The sequence below is a fragment of the Oncorhynchus keta genome, chromosome 14 (genome assembly GCF_023373465.1).
Source record: "Oncorhynchus keta strain PuntledgeMale-10-30-2019 chromosome 14, Oket_V2, whole genome shotgun sequence".
Taxonomy (NCBI): Eukaryota; Metazoa; Chordata; class Actinopteri; order Salmoniformes; family Salmonidae; genus Oncorhynchus; species Oncorhynchus keta.
Genome location: NC_068434.1, coordinates 40,145,462 through 40,165,883, shown reverse-complemented (window position 1 = coordinate 40,165,883; position 20,422 = coordinate 40,145,462). Strand labels below are relative to the sequence as shown.

Genomic DNA, 20,422 nt, shown 5'->3' with positions numbered 1-20,422 from the left:
GTTGGAAATGACTATTGTAGCTGGAAACGACTGATTGTGTACAGAGGCCCATTATCAGCAACCATCACTCCTGTGTTCCAATGGCACGTTGTGTTAACTAATCCAAGTTTATCATTTTAAAAGACAAATTGATCATTAGAAAACCCGTCTGCAATTATGTTAGCACAGCTGAAAAATGTTGACCTGATTAAAGAAGCAATTAAATTGGCCTTCTTTAGACTAGTTGAGTATCTGGAGCATCAGCAATTGTGGGTTTGATTACAAGCTCAAAATGGCCAGAAACAAATAACTTTCTTCTGAATCTCGTCAGTCTATTCTTGTTCTGAGAAATGAAGGCTATTCCTTGCGAGAAATTGCCAAGAAACTGAAGATCTCGTACAACGCTGTGTACTACTCCCTTCACAGAACAGCGCCAACTGGCTCTAACCAGAATAGAAAGAGGAGCGGGAGGCCCCGGTGCACAACTGAGCAAGAGGACAAGTACATTAGAGTGTCTGGTTTGATAAACAGACTCCTCACAAGTCCTCAACAGGCAGCCTCATTAAATAGAACCCGCAAAACACCAGTCTCAACAGTGAAGAGGCAACTCCGGGATGCTGGCCTTCTAGTAGAGTTGCAAAGAAAAAGCCATATCTCAGACTGGCCAATAAAAATAAAATATTAAAATGGGCAAAATAACACAGACACAAGAACTCTGCCTAGAAGGACAGCATCCCGGAGTCGTCTCTTCACTGTTAATGTTGAGACTGGTGTTTTGCGGGTACTATTTAATGAAGCTGCCAGATGAGCACTTGTGAGGCTTCTATTCGTCAAACTTGACATTCTAATGTAGATATTCTATTAAAAAAAGAATCTGCCGTTTCCAGCTACAATAGTCATTTACAACATTAACAATGTATTTCTGATCATTTTATGTTATTTTAATGGACATAAAAAGTGCTTTTCTTTCAAAAACAAGGACATTTCTAAGTGACCCCAAATTTTGAACGGTAGTGTAAATATAGGGTATGTTTGTTGCCTTAAGGGGGAAGGTGTTACAGGCTTTGGTTTTTCCATTTATATTTTGGGGTTGGATGTTAGCACGTTAGCACGGTCGGCACACCGATTGGAGTCACCTCGTTAGTCAGAAGGTATTTCCCCTGTGCTGGCACAGGTTATATTTAAGAGCAGCTGGCCCAGTGCACAAGTTGGCTTGACAGATGTGGAGGGTTAACTCATTTCGTTGCCGTTTATCTGATCTTCCTTGTTTTTTGCTTTTCTCCACTTTTTGCTTTGATTCCTGTCTTTAAGTTTGGTGTGGGTTTGAAAGTTGTTTGCCTTTCTTGGGCAAATTTAGGGGCCTTGTGGTGGGTGGCTTAGGTCCCAGTTGTTGTTGCTGGACATGACAAAGTAAAAACGTAATTTCAAAAATCACTTACTCCAAAGAGACTAGAGGTGTTATCAGTTGGCACGGGCACTAAACCATTGAAGATCATTGAAGCCACTGTTTAATAAGTGAAAAGAAGGGAGACAGAAGGAGAGAGGAGGGTTATGAAAGGAAAAATTGAGATGCAGAGAGTGAAAACAGTGAGAGGGCAGAGTCAAGGGACAAGAGAAATGGAATAAGAATTCATCAGGTAGACTTGGAGACCTTGAACAGAGAAAGTAGCTAGTTGAAGCTCATGCATACAGTGTTACTCACTCGCATCAGACAGCAGCCATTTGTGAGTGCAGCAAAAACAAATATAAGACAAATCAGTTACATTATTCAAATACCTTAAGTCAATTCTCATAACGATTTCCCAATGCAGTGAACATCTCCAGAGAGTCATAAAGGTATAATACCTCATTATATTACCAAACCATACGATAATCTTTATGTCCCCAAATCATTAGAGGTAGCCAGGTCCTGTTTATAATCCTTTCTGTTTGTGCTCTTGCCAACTCCATTTCTGTCAGTGTCAAGTCAAACCTTTGCCATGTTTGGCATGACAATTCCATAAGGATTTGACATGAGAGCAGAAACAGATTGGCACCCAAGCTACTAGGCCCTAATTCCCCATTACTACCCCTCCAACCATATGACAACCACTATGACCCCTGTTGGGAACTCTGGCTAACTTGATTGTTACTGTACTATAATGATATACTATACAGCCAAGGATGGACTCACTGGGGTCTGGGGCCAGGCACTCGCACTTGTAGGCAGTGACGTAGTCTGGCTTGAAGTCGGTGTTGATGGGATAGTACTTGAAGGAGCCCATCTGTAGCAGCACATTACATCAACAGTTAAGTGTGCGCGTGTGTGCCTAAGTGTGAGCGTGGCTGCGGCTGTGTGCGTCCGCATGCCTGCGTGTGACTCACCATCTTCTTGATGGCGTCAGAGATGAAGATGAAGGAGATGAGGCTGGAGAAGCCCTCCTCTGTGAAGCGGGTCATGTACTTGATGATGTAGCTGGCGTCCGTGGCGACCAGGAGGAAGCACTGGATACAGGAGTGGATCCCTATCCACAGACGCAGTTCCATGTAGTCTATACCATTGTTCCTTAGAAATAAGAACATTGATATAGGGCAGAAGGTGAAAGGTGGTATAAAGCTGGTACGGACAAGCTCTCCAATATGGCATATCAAATCTCACCATTGTGCCTTTCATAGTATATCATGTCTGATGTGGGTGTTTGAATTGTCTTTCAAATCAAAGGGAGGAACCATATGTATCAATATATTATATACTGTATAGGCTACAACAGGGGTGTTTTTTGGGGGGGGGGGAGAACTCAATATATTTTTAAATGAAGAAAACAAATTGAAACTGTGTAGAAATTATAATGGACCAACAGGGGGAGAACAAGTATTTGATACACTGCCGATTTTGCAGGTTTTCCTACTTACAAACCATGTAGAGGTCTGTAATTTTTAGTTAGTTACACTTCAACTGTGAGAGATGGAATCTAAAACAAAAATCCAGAAAATCACGTTGTATGATTGTTAAGTAATTCATTTGCATTTTATTGCATGACAAGAGTATTTGATCACCTACCAACAAGTAAGAATTCCAGCACTCACAGACCTGTTAGTTTTTCTTGAAGAAGCCCTCCTGTTCTCCACTCATTAACTGTATTAACTGCACCTGTTTGAACTCGTTACCTGTATAAAAGACACCTGTCCACACACTCAATCAAACAGACTCCAACCTCTCCACAATGGCCAAGACCAGAGAGCTGTGTAAAGGACATCAGGGATACAATTGTAGACCTGCACAAGGCTGGGATGGGCTACAGGACAATAGGCAAGCAGCTTGGTGAGAAAGCAACAACTGTTGGTGCAATTATTAGAAAATGGAAGAAGTTCAAGATGACGGTCAATCATCATCGGTCTGGGGCTCCATGCAAGATCTCCCTGCGTGGGGCATCAATGATCATGAGGAAGGTGAGGGATCAGCCCAGAACTACACGGTAGGACCTGGTCAATGACCTGAAGAGAGTTGGGACCACAGTCTCAAAGAAAACCATTAATAACACACTACGTCATGGATTAAAATCCTGCAGCGCACGCAAGGTCCCCCTGCTCAAGCCAGCGCATGTCCAGGCCCATCTGAAGTTTGCCAATGACCATCTGGATGATCCAGAGGAGGAATGGGAGAAGGTCATGTGGTCTGATGAGACAAAAATAGAGCTTTTTGGTCTAAACTCCACTCGCCGTGTTTGGAGGAAGATGAAGGATGAGTACAACCCCAAGAACACCATGAAGCATGGAGGTGGAAACATCATTCTTTGGGGATGCTTTTCTGCAAAGGGGACAGGATGACTGCACCGTATTGAGGGGAGGATGGATGGGGCCATGTATCGCGAGATCTTGGCCAACAACCTCCTTCCCTCAGTAAGAGCATTGAAGATGGGTTGTGGCTGGGTCTTCCAGTATGACAACGACCCGAAACACACAGCCAGGGCAACTATGGAGTGGCTCCGTAAGAAGCATCTCAAGGTCCTGGAGTGGCCTAGCCAGTCTCCAGACCTGAACCCAATAGAAAATCTTTGGAGGGAGCTGAAAGTCTGTATTGCCCAGCGACAGCCCTGAAACCTGAAGGATCTGGAGAAGGTATGTATGGAGGAGTGGGCCAAAATCCCTGCTGCAGTGTGTGCAAACCTGGTCAAGAACTACAGGAAACGTATGATCTCTGTAATTGCAAACAAAGGTTTATACAAAATACAAAAGTTCTGCTTTTCTGATGTATCAAATACTTATGTCATGCAATAAAATGCTAATTAATTACTTAAAAATCATACAATGTGATTTTCTGGATTTTTGTTTTAGATTCCGTCTCTCACAGTTGAAGTGTACCTATGATGAAAATTACAGACCTCTACATGCTTTGTAAGTAGGAAAACCTGCAAAATCGTCAGTGTATCAAATACTTGTTCTCCCCACTGTACGTTCATACAGTTTCTTGACTGTCCAGCTCACTAATAATCAATAAACAGTCAGGGAGCATCGAAAATTCAAAAAACAATGGATAGAGGACAATGTTTTGAAAATTCTGACAGCAAGGAAATATTAAAAAATGTCAGTGCGGTTTTCCGGACCTTGTTGAAGAATGAATGCAGCCCCCAGGGCAAAATGAGTTCGACACCCCTTGGCTACAGTGTCTGACTTTGAAGTGGGGTTGAGCTCTCACTCACTTGCTGAATTCGAAGAGCAGTTTCTCGAAGATGAGGATGGGTCCAGTGGAGCTAAGGATGATGAGGGGCTGACCACTAAACATACAGAACACTGTTCCTGACAACGCTGTGCCCAGGAAACTCTCCATCACACCCTGATATAGAGGAGAGAGAGAAGGGAGGGCAGGGGGAGAAACAGGGTAGGGGAGAGAGTAGGGAGAGAGAGATGGAGTGGGAAAATGAAGAGAGACAGACAGAGAGAAGTGGTTGTGAATGTGTTAGAGAAAGGCAGTATGAGCCTGCTATATTTCAATCTGACAGACAGTCTGTGCGAATCATCAGTAGCAGCCAGCCAGAGCACTTATCCTAAATGGTTTCAGTATGTGTTGAGCTGAACAAATGGATTTAGTGCAGTCACTGTTCCCATCCGTCACACACATATATCACCTAGAGTGAGTTAGCTACCATACCATTTTTTTGGTTCATGTTCCATACTAAAAACATTCTTTAGCAAATCACCGACTCAGATACATTTTTTTTAATCAGTAAATTAACTCCATTTAAATTAATTCAAGGGTCATAAGCCCTAACTCGGGTACCAGTCTGTTTGTGCTAACGTTTCACTCATTTTACTCCGTAAATATGCCAAACCTATTGTCATTTGACACAGATTACAAGGGGTAGAATGTTAGCACAACAGTTCTGGAGTTCAGGCTACATCAGCTCTACCTGATAGTTGTCTGTGGCATCCCCCAGCAGGCCTCCAAAGGTGATGGCATTGGTTATGCAGCCCAGGTAGATGAAGAGGACTGCAGAGATGGACTGGATATGGAAGCCTTCGTAGAAGTCACTAGGAAACCAGGGCAGCTTTCTCTTCATGTCCAGGAACAAACCTCCGCAGAACCTGACAAAAACACAGACACTCTGGTAATGATGCAGACCCTGACACAGCTACAATCACTGTGGTCTCCACATAACCTGTCACAGACACAGGCACAGACACAGTCAATCAATCAAATATATTTTATAAAGCCAGTTTATACATCAGCAATTGTCACAAAGTGCTTGTCACAGACACAAACACTTTGGTAAGGATGGTGCACATACTCTGTTTGAAATTCATTATCACCTGTTTTATGCATCATTTTACGCGGACTCACTTTCATTTCAGTCTGTCTGTCGTTTCACAGTGTGACAGGATGGGCCAATTGAACCGATGATGATTTAAAACTATAATATCAGGCCGATGAGGAATGGAGACGAGATTATCTTGGCTACACTCTTGCATTTTGCTATCTAGAACCTAAAGGGGTTATTCGGCTCTACCCATAGGAAAACCCTTTGAAGAACCCTTTTTGGTTCCAGGTACAACCCTTTCGGTTCCAGGTAGAACTCTTTTGGGTTCCATGTGGAACCCTTTCCACAAAGGCCTCTACATTGAACCAAAAGGGGTTCTGCCTGGAACCCCCCAAAAAATGATCCTATGGGGACAGCCGAAGAACCTCTCTGACCAGGAGGGGTCCAACTCAAGGTGTTATAAAATAAATTGCACCCCCCTCCCCAGCGTCAAAAATATTTTCATATGACAGTCGATGCCACGCAGGGCTATGAGCCAGAAGATTGAGGGTTCGCCGACCACCACAAGAGCTCACTCTCCCTGCATGTTTCATTACTTCATAATCAGAGCCGGTTGCAGACAATGAACAGCTATGGGGAAAATCAGATTTTCAACTTTTTGATGGCATGTTTATAATGATATAAAATATACTGTTTGCAACAAATTTTCCACCAACACAACCAATAACGAAAAACATACCGACATGGGTTGCGTTTTCAACACCACAATAAATAGACAAACAGAAAACACATCCCTCCCTACCTTGGAGGCTTAACCAGGATCAAAGGCTTGGCTTGACAATCTCGGAATGTAATTAAACGTTTTGGTGTTTTGTAACAGATGTCTATCTATTTCTGTTCATCAAATTGCAAACTTGTGAACTGATTTAAACCTTCATAAAAGTTTTGAACAGGCTATATTGCAGTAATTAGGCTAGAATTTGTCAGTATGTCCAACCGGCCTCACAACCGCAGATCATGTGAAACCACGCCAGCGCAGGACCTCCACATCTGGCTTTTTCACCTGAGGGATCATCTGAGACCAGCCACCCGGACAGCTGATGAATATGAGGAGTATTTATGTCTATAATAAAGACCTTTTGTGGGGAAAAACTGGCTGGCTCCCAAGTGGGTGGGCCCATGCCCTCCCAGGCCCACCCCTGGCTGCTCCCCTGCCCAGTCATGTGACATCCATAGATTAGGGCCTAATTACTTTATTTCAATTGACTGATTTCCTTATATGAATTGTAACTCAGTAAAATTGTGTAAATTGTTCCATGTTGCGTTTATATTTTTGTTCAGTAAATAGGCTTACAATAATAACAATGACATACAATGATAATAATAAAAAGGATAAAAAAAGAATTATTATAAATAAATGTAAGTTTTAAAATGTAATCCTACCTAATAATAAGGAGTTGTACAGTACACTGCATTCTTCTCATCTTAGTCCACTACAATATTAAAACATTATATCCCCCTCTTCACTATAGGCATTCTCTTTCTCTAACTTTGGTTTTACGTCAATGAAAAAGGCCTCCATCTTTGCAATCAACGGTGGCCTAGGCCAAGGCTCCTCTCTTGCGCTCTCTCTCCTCAGAAGCAGGCACATGTGTACGCAAGGCATGAGAGAATGGCGCAGAAGCGCAAATTCGGGGTGTCAGCTATGATAGACAACCTCTCCTGGACAATTTGGCCTGCTACAATGTTATTTATCAGCTTTTTATTTTTTATCAGCCAAATGCCAGCAATTACCAGCGAAGGGAAACCCTGGAGCATTTTCCCATCAGACTTGTGTTTCCGTCAAATTGACTTGTTGCAGATAAAAGTCTGTGTGTAAATACGTAGTGCACATCAAATAAGACCCTCAATATTTATTGAAAGGAGCATCGACCTCATCACTGTGCACTTTCACCACCCTGTGAAGTTCATCATAATTGATGTAATCTGTAGCCTCATAAACCGCATGCTTTCCCATGGTGTAGTGACATTTATCAGACACGTAGGCTACTTTACTCGCATAAGAAGGTTGGATGGAAACCTGGTTAATGTCGAGCCATTTTGAGGACGCTGGAATTACATTTTGGTTGATTGTGGACATGCCGGACAGGAGACTTTTGAAGTAGCCTACTCGGATTAAAACATTGAGACTGGCTGTGTTTATGCCACATATAAAAAGTCATACATTTTAAAAATGATAAATATTTAGGCTCTATTGAAGTGTTAGGTTCTAGGTGTGCGAGGAATAGCCGCTCGGATTGGAGAGGAGGCTGAGCATGTGATAAGTTTTCCTGAATAATTGGGCCTGCTGGGAGTATACGTGGCCACATTATTATAGGACAACTTGGGAGAATGATGATGTGAAACAGACAGCATATTCAGTATCAGAAGTAAAAAATACAGCCAGACTGGCCTTCTACTGTGTCTTTCTAGACCTTCTAAACTGTTGAGTGGACCCACAACTGGTCTGTTATTCAAATTCCATTTTCACTTCAGCCGAGAGTAGGCTATAGAATGTTGTACTCACTTTTAAACAATAATGCAATTATTCATTGCATTGTATTGTCCCTAAACAAGATCAACAGGGGAGATGTTTTTAGCTGTGTGTCTCATGTCTTCACTGTTCTTTCATGCGCAATGATGCACCTGGCCTCTGCACTGCCTATCAGCTATTGTAATGCGACGCTACTGGCGGCAGAGAAGTCAGGCGCAGGAGAGCGGAAACGGATTCACAACGGTTGTGTTTAATAACCATAAACCACCGTCAGAATAATACCGAATAATACAATAGATGGGTCAAACAAAACCCAGTACATACCAGCATACCGTGCACAAGCACTACAACAAACAATTACGGACAAGGACATTGGGGCGAACAGAGGGTTAAATACACAACATGTACTTGATGAAATTGGAACCAGGTGTGATGGAAGACAAGACAAAACCCATGGAAAATTAAAAGTGGATCGGCGATGGCTAGAAGGTCGGTGACGTCGACCGCCGAACGCCGCCCGGACAAGGAGAGGGACCAACTTCGGCGGAAGTCGTGACAGCTATTCCTATTTGCTCCTGTCGATTCATATAAAAAAATTGATGCAGACTTGAATGTTTTTATGTGTGTTATGATTGCTCGTTGGCCTATTTCAGATCTGGACAATGATCCACCTACCACTATTGTCACTATGAATGGTGGATAGAGGACAGGATAGACCATTAGACTGTTAGAATATACTGACCTGTGGTATAGTACAAATTTGCACACGGAAAAGCACAATGCATATGGGAAGTACCAAAACACCTTCCTTTCTATTGGGGAGGCGCATGCAAGCGGATGAGGAAATGTGTCTATGATGGAATAAATTACATAGTAAAACCTCCAAAGGAGCAAATGTAAACCAGGGAAAAACACACTACCCTCCCCTGTGCCCAACAAAAAAAAATACACAACCCTCCCCAAAGCAAAAAAAAAACGTTTGACAACCCTCCCCTATTTTGGACTCCCCCTCCCCAGTAATTGTGATCTGTCCCTAATCCATCCACTGGGTGAATGTTCCCAATGTGAATTAACAAGAGACAGGAAGTTTTCAAGCACATTTAGATGTTCAAATGTCTCTTTAAAGGCCAACTCTAGTACCAGTTCCACTCAAGTACTCTACCTCATATCTCAATTCACTCAGTGGCATTTCTCGATATTCCAGTTCAGACCCAGTTCATTTCATGTTATCATTATTCCTAGTCTCCTAACGTACATGAAAAAGATGTCAATCCCAGTCCTCAACCAGTAGCCTACCTCCCTGTGTGTGCCAGCTCCTCTCCCAGTTCGTGAGCCACTGGCATCTCCTCATCCTCAGCGTGGCCTCCACTTCCTCCCGCCGTACCGTTCGGCTGACCCAGCTCATTCAGAGAGTGCACTGACTTCCTGTAAACAGAGGGAATACACACAGGAAGTGAGGGAAGGGAAGTGTTGATGACAGAAATACTGAGAAGGACCTCATATCTGGGACTTAGAGGTGACTTTTTTTAAATGTGGGGAAATGATTAGGTAATGGAACTAACATAGATTAAACTAGATTATAAAACCTAAATATGACTCCAACCTCTTGTCAGCCGTGGGCACCTTCTTAGGTGGCTCGATACGGATTTTGGGGTCCCACTCGCCGGGCGGCAGCACAATCACCTCATCCAAGAACTCATCTATACCTGCAATCAGATCTTCTCGATCTCTAGCCTTGTACGCCACATCACTAAAGAGCTGTGGGAGGGGGGGTATGTGAAGTCCACACATTTTTGTCTGACTCAAGTTGCCAGACAATCAAGCCTGTATTTCCATGTCATCTGTATTCAAGAAAAAAAAAGGAAGCATTGACAGACACTTACGTCATCCACCATTAGAGTAGCTATGGCTCGACCGATCTGATTATAGGACTTGGCTTTTCCTGTGGGCCCCAACAGAATAAACAGGAATCTGTGGTAGTGTGGGGAAAAAAGGTACCTCAACAACGGCTCACAAAATGTCAAAAGATGTGCTCGCTTGGGCATAAGAACAGACGCAAAGGAGAAAGTAAGGCAGCAACTATTTACAGTATGTGTAAAGTATGTTAGACCACAGACCACATTTTGTACATTTTTGTCATTTAGCAGAAACTTATCCAGTGCGACTTACAGTCAGTGCATTCAACTAAGGTTAGATTAGGTAGTGTGGATAAAACAGACACCTCAAAAATGGTTTCGGGCTCAAAAAATACATTTGCATGGGTATAAGAACAAATACGGAGAAAAAGACGAGAGACAGACAAGAAGAGAGAGAGAGCGAGAGAAACACACAGATAGACAGACAGAGAGGAGTAAAGGGTAATATGAATAGACATGGTAATGTGTCAGACAGGCAGGCAGAGAGCCATTACCTGGTGGGCACAGGAACCTCTGTAAGTCCTCCCAGAGTGGTGGCCTGTGCCAGGCGGACAAAGGCTACAAAGGGTTTATCCAGGAAGTCCACCTCACCCACTAGCACATTTGATGCCTCAGCATCTCTAGGGATCTTTTTCATGAACTTATTCCTTAGCTATGGAGGGAGGGAGTCAAAAATAGATGATACATCATGGCATATACTGTTTGGTATGGACACTGGATTTCTTGTCAGCATAACTGACAAAACACATTTGAGGTGAAATTGCATCATATCTTCAAGTTCAAGTCCTAGTTTTTTTATATAGCCAGATAAATATCACCATATGACACTAATAAATTATTCAAATATGACAGTGAAACCATACAATATGTGCATATAATAGATTTATCCTTCTTGACATTGCCATTGTGCTCTAACAATGCCTTTAGGCTTCTATCTATCCACTCCATGATCTGTTTGAAAAACATAATTACATTTCACCTCACAACTCTTCTGGCAGCATATGTTTTTGCTGGATAACAAAATTGGTCTCTGAGCGTCAATTCTAATTAATGTAGCCTGGGACTTGAATGTGTGAAGGAAGCGTGGCCAACGGTATCACTAGCACACTGGTACATGATTTACTGCATGTATGTATGCCCCTACGTGTAGTATAAACCACTCAAAAAAAGACTAAACAGTGAGGGTAGTTTAAAAACATTGGGATAGCCTGGAAGCCAGTCTGTTTTTGCGTTACGCTAGCCAAATAGATGCAGAAACAGTCAAGTACCCAGAGATGTATTAATTTGCATATCTACTGAGCTAAACTCGCCGTATTTGTCCAGAACATTATCTCAAGACAATTATTTGGGCATAAATATTGTCAGAGGCATCCGTTTTAACCCAATGCTTAGCACAACACGCCTGACCCATCCTCCATCATTCACAGCATAATAACCCTGCTAACAATGGAATTAAAGAGAGACCGTCTGTCTCACTGGGTTTAAATTCTCCTTTTAAATCACCCTAAGAAAAGACTGAATTGTGAAGCAGCATGCTCCCAACTGCTCTGTGACACCAACACTTAAAACGAACCCAATCAAATATGTTATGAGAATTATAACAATGCTGACTCTCATCGGGTTCCCATGGCAACAATGAAATACAACTGCAATAGAAATCCTCTGCAGCATACAGCTGCTTGCCACACTTAATTAAAATGTACATGTAAAATTCAGCACATTTACTGGTTAAATGGATATTGAAAATTCGGCACAAACACATACTGTATGTATACGCAAACTCAACACGTTTTGCCATTGCAAAAGAAGGAATATGAATTCCTACAAACACTCTGGTTGCAATTCAATCAAACATCGTTGCGGAAAACTAATCTAATTTCTGCACAGAGGAAGTGCACATTTTAAGTAATGTAACTACCCTAAATTAACTTAAATTATAAGACCTAAATTATTTTATGACAATAATTCTGTAAAACCTGCAGTTTCGCTCTGCAAGGATGTTTGAATGAATTGAGCCTGCTGAGTTGTAATGTTGCATTAGTGGGTCACCTGGTCTGTGCTCAGAGTGTCTGCAATGTCATTCATACTCCTACTATGGGCATGACCTGTAAAGCAACACAGTACATATGAACAATTGATCATATCAATGTTGAGGATATGGAGAGTGTTCTATGTATCAAAGACACGTGCAAATCAACTGAGTTTTTCTTCTTCAAATGAAATGAATTCATGACCTGAAGAGGATTACATATTATCACTTCTCCTCTGGATTTTTTTTAACAAGCAGGTGCTGCTGACTATGGCTGGGGAGGAGGCCAGGAGGGGTCAATGCCCCCCTTTGGACTCCGAGGTTTTTTCATTTTTTTAACACCTGTAACTGCAATTTCCTGCAATCTAGAGCAAAAGATGGCCTTATATGATAACAAATAAAATAAAAATACAGTACCAGTCAAAAGTGTGGACACGCCTACTCATTCAAGGGTTTTTATTTATTTGTACTATTTTCTACATTTTAGAATAATAGCAAAGACATCAAAACTATGAAATAACACATATGAAATCATGTTGTCACCAAAAAAAGTGTTAAACAAATCAAAATATATGTAATATTTTAGATTCTTCAAAGTAGCCACCCTTTGCCTTGACGGCAGCTTTGCACACTCTTGGCATTCTCTCAACCAGCTTCACCTGGAATGCTTTTCCAACAGTCTTGAAGGAGCTTCCACATATGCTGAGCACTTGTTGGCTGCATTTCCTTCACTCTGCGGTCCAACTCATCCCAAACCATCTCAATTGGGTTTAGGTCGGGTGATTGCGGAGGCCAGGTGATCTGATGCAGCACTCCATCTCTCTCCTTCTTGGTCAAAATGTCCTTACACAGCCTGGAGGTGTGTTTTGGGTCATTGTCCTGTTGAAAAACAAATGATAGTCCCACTATGCGCAAACCAGATGGGATGAAGTATTGCTGCAGAATGCTGTGGTAGCCATGCTGTTTAAGTGTGCCTTGAATTCTAAATAAATCACTGACTATGTCACCAGCAAAGCACCCCCACACCATCACACTTCCTCCTCCATGCTTCACAGTGGAAATCACACATGCGGAGATCATCCATTCATCAACTCCGCATCTCACAAAGACACAGAGGTTGGAACCAAAAATCTCAAATTTGGACTCATAAGATCAAAGGACAGATTTCCACCGATCTAGTGTCCATTGATCGTGTTTCTTGGCCCAAGCAAGTTTATTCTTCTTATTGGTGTCCTTTAGTAGTGGTTTCTTTGCAGCAATTCGACCATGAAGGCCTGATTCACACAGTCTCCTCTGAACAGTTGATGTTGAGATATGTCTGTTACTTGAACTCTGTGAAGCATTTATTTGGACTGCAATCTGAGGTGCAGCAGAGGTCTTCCTTTCCTGTGGTGGTCTTCATGAGAGCCAGTTTTATCATAGTGCTTTGTGTTTTTTGCGACTGCACTAGAGGAAACTTTCAAAGTTCTTCTTGTCTTAAAGTAATGATTGACTGTCGTTTCACTTTGCTTATTGAAGCTGTTCTTGCCATAATATGGACTTGGTCTTTACCAAATAGGGTGAAGACCAATCTATTTGTGTGTTGTTGTGTTGAGACCTACCTTGTCACAACACAACTGATTGGCTCAAACAGATTAAGGAAAGAAATTTCACAAATGAACTTTTAACAAGGGACACCTGTTAATTGAAACGCATTCCAGGTGAAGCTGGTTAAGAGAATGCCAAGAGTGTGCCAAGCTGTCATCAAGGCAAAGGGTGGCTACCTTGAAGAATATAAAATATAACATATATTTTGATTTGTTTAACACTTTCTTGGTTACTACATGATTCTGTGTTATTTCATAGTTTTGATGTCTTCACTATTATTCTACAATGTAGAAAATAGTAAAAATAAAGAAAACCCTTAGAATGAGTTGGTGTGTCCAAACTTTTGACTGGTACTGTATATTTTTACGCCTCTCGTACATTCTTTAGGGAGAACCCTGTAGTATTCTATATCGCTTCAAACACATCTAAAAAGAGAGCGGCAAATAATTTGATATTAAAAGCTGCAATATGTCACTTTTTGGGTGACCCGACCAAATTCAGAAAGAAATGTATGTTCTAGATCTGTTAGTCTCATTGAAAGCAAGTTTCTATATGCTATATGCTTCCCGTTCTTAAGTTTTGTTTTTGAGTCTTTTACTTTTGGTTTTGTACACCAGCTTCAAACAGCTGAAAATACTATATTTTCAGTTATGGAAAATATATTTCATAGCGTTTAGAATGAACAATGATTCTCTACACTATCCTTGCTTGTTTTGTCATATAAACTGAAATTAAGCAAACTATTAGAATTTTAGCAACTAGGAAATGGAGGAGCGATTTCTGCAGAGTGCATCTTTAAGAGCGATACAAGAAGTCACAGGAAGAGAGCGTAATAGAAAGAGAAAAAGAAACAGACAGGCTCTAGAAAGATGAGAGAGAGACTCACGCAGACGACCATAGCCTCCTGATTTCATGCGTAGGTCCTCTGTGGAGCGGTTGAATGCGGCCGCTGCCCCTGGACTACGAGCTGAGGAGGAAATTCAAGTAAGGAAGACAGAAGACTGTTTAAGAAGATAGACTATAATTTATCCTTGGGGATAAAGTTTATTTAATTCAACTGAATAAAACTGAGAGGACTGCATACATTTTTTGTGGTTGATAATTTGCAATTAAAGAAAGTGTAAGAAAGCCTGTGCAGTGGGCATAATATATATATTTATGTGTATACGTAGGCTACAAATTTAAACCTTCGGCAGTACTATAATGTGTAGGGATACCGATGGCCATTCTTGACCATAGAGCAGAGGGACACTCACGGGCACCACCACCGCTGGCCTTGCCCATGTCAGCCAGAGAGCGGTGGATGGGCTTTTTGGTCTGGTGCCTGTGCTTCCTCAGGAGGACAAAGCTGATCTTCTCTCTCAGGTCAGGAGACAACATGCCCTCGTCTATCTGCCGCTCAATGATTTCATCTGCAGGAGAACGTTGTCTTAGTACTGTTTGTAGTATCACTCACAACCAACAGTTATTTCCTTGTTGGTACCATAATGCCTTTCCTGTCAACTACTGGATGCTGCTTGCCTCACTGAACTACACTGCACACACGAGGCTAACTGTTCTTAGAAGGGGAAAAACTCTCCTTGTCATTTGTGACAGAGACTTGAAATTGTTAACAGTACTATCTCTAAACATTAGGTAAGAATCACACAACACTTATTTGGCATGTGTAACAGTATAGACTTTACGTCCATCCCCTCGCCCCAAACTGGGAGCGAACCAGGGACGCTCTGCACACATCAACAGTCACCCTCGAAGCATCGTTACCCATCGCTCCACAAAAGCCCCGGCCCTTGCAGAGCAAGGGGAACCACTACTTCAAGGTCTCAGAGCACGTGACGTCACCGACTGAAACGCTATTAGCGCGCACCACCACTAACTAGCTAGCCATTTCACATCGGCTACACATGCATTAGCGCTCTGTAAAGGGGAATTTGTGATGCTCACCAACTATCTGAGGCAGTGAGTATCCCTCCAGATCCAGCACCACAGTGCCGGTCTGTAGACAGGTCCTGAGCTCAAACAGACTGTGCAGGGACAGGGTGGACACATGGGGCTTGCTCCACCTCTCCCCTCCGTCCTCTACCTTCTCCTCAAACTTCACCCACCTGGACCCCAGGTCAGAAAGAGGGCATGAGTTGGAAGGGACAAATCACTCAAGTCAAAACTGGTATGATGTAAACACTGACTGCTTGTCTTGGGAATGACACATGCTAACAATCAGACATTCATAATAAACATGAAATGCATGACAAAATTGGTTGGTTCTGGAATGTCTATGCTGAAGGAATGGGATCATTTGTTCTACGAAATGTACTTTTGGTATCACCATACGCACGTTAAAATATAAATGAGTCTACAATACAGGCGACTCAGAAGTTCATAGCTATAACTTTAACATAGACAGTCAACTTCTTGGCACGAACTTGACAGTTGATATTGGCTGTCAAGGCTGGCTTTTGGCGTGTGTTTCTATTATGTGTCTGTATGTCTGTGTGTGTGTAATTTATGGGTCAGAAGTCACCTAGCAGACTCTTTCCACTCCAGCTCGTCCCCGTCCTGCTGCAGCGTGTCCATCTCAGTGAAGAGGGTGGGGTTGGGCATGTCATCATCCTCTCCCAGGATATAGCGGAGACGCTCCGCTGCAGGGGACACTGGGACAAACACACACACACACACGTCAGAAATCATCACTGCTTGACAGACTCATATTTACTCTGGAGACTTTTTGACTTTTATGGCTCTGAAATATAAACATGCTTAATCTCTTCCCTGTGAACCCACTTATTAAGCGGGGAGTTTCAAGCAGTGGGGCATCAACAGATGGTGATGATTACATTTCCTCATATTTAAAAAGGTCAAGCTGAATATTTGAATTTTTTTACTGGGTTGTTATAATTCCTCACAGACAGGGATGAAGGGGTGGTAAACTGAAAAATGAAGCTGATCAACTGGACCAGCAAGTTTAAAAATGTGTCATTCTGTCTTACCCTTCACTTCAATGGCAGTGATCTGATCTTGAGCGTGACAGCATTTCTATCAATCCTACAGGAACATCTGTGACCAGAGGGCTTGATCTCTACCACGAGGTGTCAATGCTCAGGCTAACTCAGTAACCTGACAAACAGTGCCTTCAGAAAGTATTCAAATACCATTTACTTATTCCACATTTTGTTGTGTTACAGCCTGAATTAAAAATGGATTACATTGATTTAAAATCCCTCACTCATCTACACACATTACCCCATAATGAAATGTTAGCACATTTATTGAAGATGAAATACAGAAATATCTAATTTAAAATGTGTTAAAAAACCGTTTCGATGTTAGCAACTTATTTGGGTTGATTTATGAAAGATATAGAAATCTATTGAGAATGCTTATTATTGTAGAGGAATGTATGTAAACTGTTCATTATGTTAAATACAGTATGTATATTAGAAGCCTTTTATGGATGCTATTGTGACACCAGGTGGACACCTATGGTTGACCTGTAAGAATAGAGAATGAGGGGTTATGGGTAAAAATGGTGTCAGTATCTCATTAGGACAGGTGATGGCGCTTGATGTAAGACACCTAGTAGAGCTATAGTTTTCTACTTATGTAGTCGCTAAGGTTCCAGATGATAAAATGCCACATCTATGGAAACCCATAAGGAACCAAACCTGTGTTTAGGTGTTTATAGAAGTGGCCATTTAGAATAATGAACCCTAGCCACTACATGTCAATATATTTGGCAGCAATTATAGCTGTGAGTCTTTCTGGGTAAATCTCTATGAGTTTTGCACACCTGGATTGTACAATATTTGCACATTATTCTTTAAAAATTCTTCAAGATCAGTTGGTTGTTGATCATTGCTAGACAGGCATTTTCAAGTCTTGCCATAGATTTTCAAGCCGATTTATGTCAAAACTGTAACTAGGCCACATAAGAATAGGGCTGTTGCATTGACAGTATTACCATCACACCGGGAGTCATGACCGCAGTAAAATTCCACGCGAGTTAAGGTAATCTCTTATGCACTCAGGACATGCATTGATAGTACCCTAACCACCATCGGGTTGTTAATGGCCTGGTACTCAGTGCTCTATTGTCCCTCTAACCACTCTGACATCAAAGCAAAAGTATCATGCTTTAAAAACTCACCTCACTGTGATGATCAATTTGAAGAAAGTTCGAAAGCAGGTTGAAACTGAGTGAAAAACATGGTCGTTGCGGATGTTGTTTCAAAGTCTAACACAACAAAACGAAATGGACAGCGCTTTCTAAGGTGATGATTAATTAAATACACCTCATGCATAGCCTATTGGAGCTTATGCATATGCATAGACTTGTGAGCCCAAGCACGAAAGAAAAACATGAATTCAAATGATTATTGTGATGCTGTTACACAATACATAACCTACAACATATTACGCATAGCAGAAAAGCACACAACAAAACTGCTTTAAGATGTCTTTGCTACAAACTTGGTCTATCCTTTACTCCGAAAGTAAACAAATGTGAGTATTCGCCTTGAGTGTGGACTGTATTATTATTCACATTGGATGGATTGGTTACCTTACGCTACACTCCAACATTTCTATCCAAGAGTCTGAGAGAGAACAGCCAGCCCTAGGGGATACTGTTAGTTCATTGATTGTGTAGGGCGGTTTACAATTAGAAATTATAGTGAATTTGATTTTGAATTGCCTACTAGGGAAATTAGTATATTTTCATAATTAATGGACAGACACCTTTAGCCACAGAATATCTCACCACCGCGCGTTTCCATCTCCTCCTCTCTCTCCTTTACAGTATTCCTTCGTTCACCTTTATTCCTTCCACGAGCACGCAGACAATAGTGACATTTTGTCATGCTACTATCGATGTTCCCGAACAGATTTCACTTGGTTTCCCAAATTAATAGAAAAACGGACCTGCGGCCTCCATTTGATGTTGGAGTGCATTCAGATGACATATTAGCAAAGACAAGATTAAATTCAGAATAGCCTGGTGGGTGAAAATATGATCACTTGATGAGAAAACATCTGTGCAGCCTGAGGAACAGGGAACAAAGCACAAGCTTTTTTTCTGACTTTCTCAAATTATCAATAGCCCATAGTAGCATCATTCAGACCATCCATATATGTTTTGTTTTTCACAACTAACGTTGCCAAATAACTCTACATATATAGTGCATTTGGAAACGATCTACACACAATACCCCATAATAACAAAGCAAAAAAAAAGGTTTAAAGGCACTTTTGCAACTGTATAAAAAAACGGAAATGTTACATTTACATAAGTACTTTCAGCCTCAGCCTCGATTACAGCCTCGAGTCTTCTTGGGTATGAAGCTACAAGCTTGGCAAACCTGTATTTTGAGAGTTTCTCCCATTTTTCTCTGCAAATCCTCTCAAGCTCTGTAAGGTTGAAAAGGGAGCTTCGCTGGACAGGTATTTTCAGGTCTCTCCAGAGATTTTCGATCGGGTTCAAGTCCAGGCTCTGGCTGGGTCCCTCAAGGACATTCAGAGACGTGTCCCGATTCCACTCCTGCATTGTCTTGACTGTGGGCTTAAGGTTGTTGTCCTGTTGGAAGGTGAACCTTCACACCAGTCTGGGGTTTTGAGAGCTCTGGAGCAGGTTTTCATCAAGGATCTCTCTGTACTTTGCTCCGTTCATCTTTTCCTCAATCCTGACTAGTCTCCCAGTCCCTGCTGCTGAAAAACATAAAATCCAAATCAAATCAAATTGTATTGGTCACATACACATGCTTAGCAGATGTTATTGCGAGTGTAGCGAAATGCTTGTACTTCTAGTTCCGACAGTGCAGCAATATCTAACAAGTAATATCTAACAATTCCAAAACAGATATCTAATACACATATCTAAGTAAAGGAATTGATTAAGAATATATAAATATAAATATATGGATGAGCAATGACAGAGCGGCATAGGCTAAGATGAAATAGATAGAATACGGTATAACCTCCTGCGCCGCCTCGCTTCGCGTTTCTAGGAAACTATGCAGTATTTTGTTTTTCTATGTGTTATTTCTTACATCGTTACCCCAGGAAATCTTAAGTTTTATTACATACAGTCGGGAGGAACTATTGGATATAAGAGCAACGTCAACTCACCAACATTTAGACCAGGAATACGACTTTCCCGAAGTGGATCCTCTGTTTGGTTTACCACCCAGGACAATGGATCAGATCCCAGCCAAAGACCCAAAACAAAGGTGACGCAGAAGCGGCAGACGGAGCGGTCTTCTGGTCAGGCATCGTAGACGGGCACATCACGGACCGATCCCGAACATACTACTCGCCAATGTCCAGTCTCTTGACAACAAGGTAGACGCAATCCGAGCAAGGGTTGCCTTCCAGATAGACATCAGAGATTGTAATGTTCTTTGTTTCACGGAAACATGGCTCACTCGTGATACGTTATCAGAGTTGGTACAGCCACCTGGTTTCTTCACGCATCGCGCCGACAGAAACAAACATCTCTCTGGTAAGAAGAAGGGCGGGGGTGTATGCCTTATGATTAACGAGACGTGGTGTGATCATAACAACACAGAGGAACTCAAGTCCTTTTGTTCACCTGACCTAGAATTCCTTACAATAAAATGCCGACCGCATTATCTACCAAGAGAATTCTCTT

General features: G+C 41.8%; 1 protein-coding gene across 2 annotated transcripts in view; it reads right to left on the bottom strand.

Annotated features, from left to right (window-relative positions):
• LOC118393411 (electrogenic sodium bicarbonate cotransporter 4-like) overlaps positions 1-20,422 on the bottom strand; it is a 60,913-nt gene that overhangs the window by 13,186 nt on the left and 27,305 nt on the right. The window contains exons 1-15 of one of the 2 annotated variants that reach the window (XM_035786056.2): positions 18,536-18,625; positions 16,301-16,430; positions 15,724-15,884; positions 15,036-15,191; positions 14,666-14,746; positions 12,213-12,268; positions 10,658-10,815; positions 10,131-10,218; positions 9,851-10,005; positions 9,544-9,672; positions 5,367-5,541; positions 4,659-4,792; positions 2,344-2,524; positions 2,153-2,243; positions 1,419-1,483 (exon numbers count right to left, since the gene is read on the bottom strand). In XM_035786056.2, coding sequence (XP_035641949.1) covers positions 1,419-1,483; positions 2,153-2,243; positions 2,344-2,524; positions 4,659-4,792; positions 5,367-5,541; positions 9,544-9,672; positions 9,851-10,005; positions 10,131-10,218; positions 10,658-10,815; positions 12,213-12,268; positions 14,666-14,746; positions 15,036-15,191; positions 15,724-15,884; positions 16,301-16,430; positions 18,536-18,551 — 1,776 coding nt within the window. In that variant the 5' untranslated portion in view covers positions 18,552-18,625. Of the gene's footprint in view, positions 1-1,418; positions 1,484-2,152; positions 2,244-2,343; positions 2,525-4,658; positions 4,793-5,366; positions 5,542-9,543; positions 9,673-9,850; positions 10,006-10,130; positions 10,219-10,657; positions 10,816-12,212; positions 12,269-14,665; positions 14,747-15,035; positions 15,192-15,723; positions 15,885-16,300; positions 16,431-18,535; positions 18,626-20,422 lie in introns of those variants that run through there. The other variant, XM_052461758.1, reaches the window with a different exon arrangement.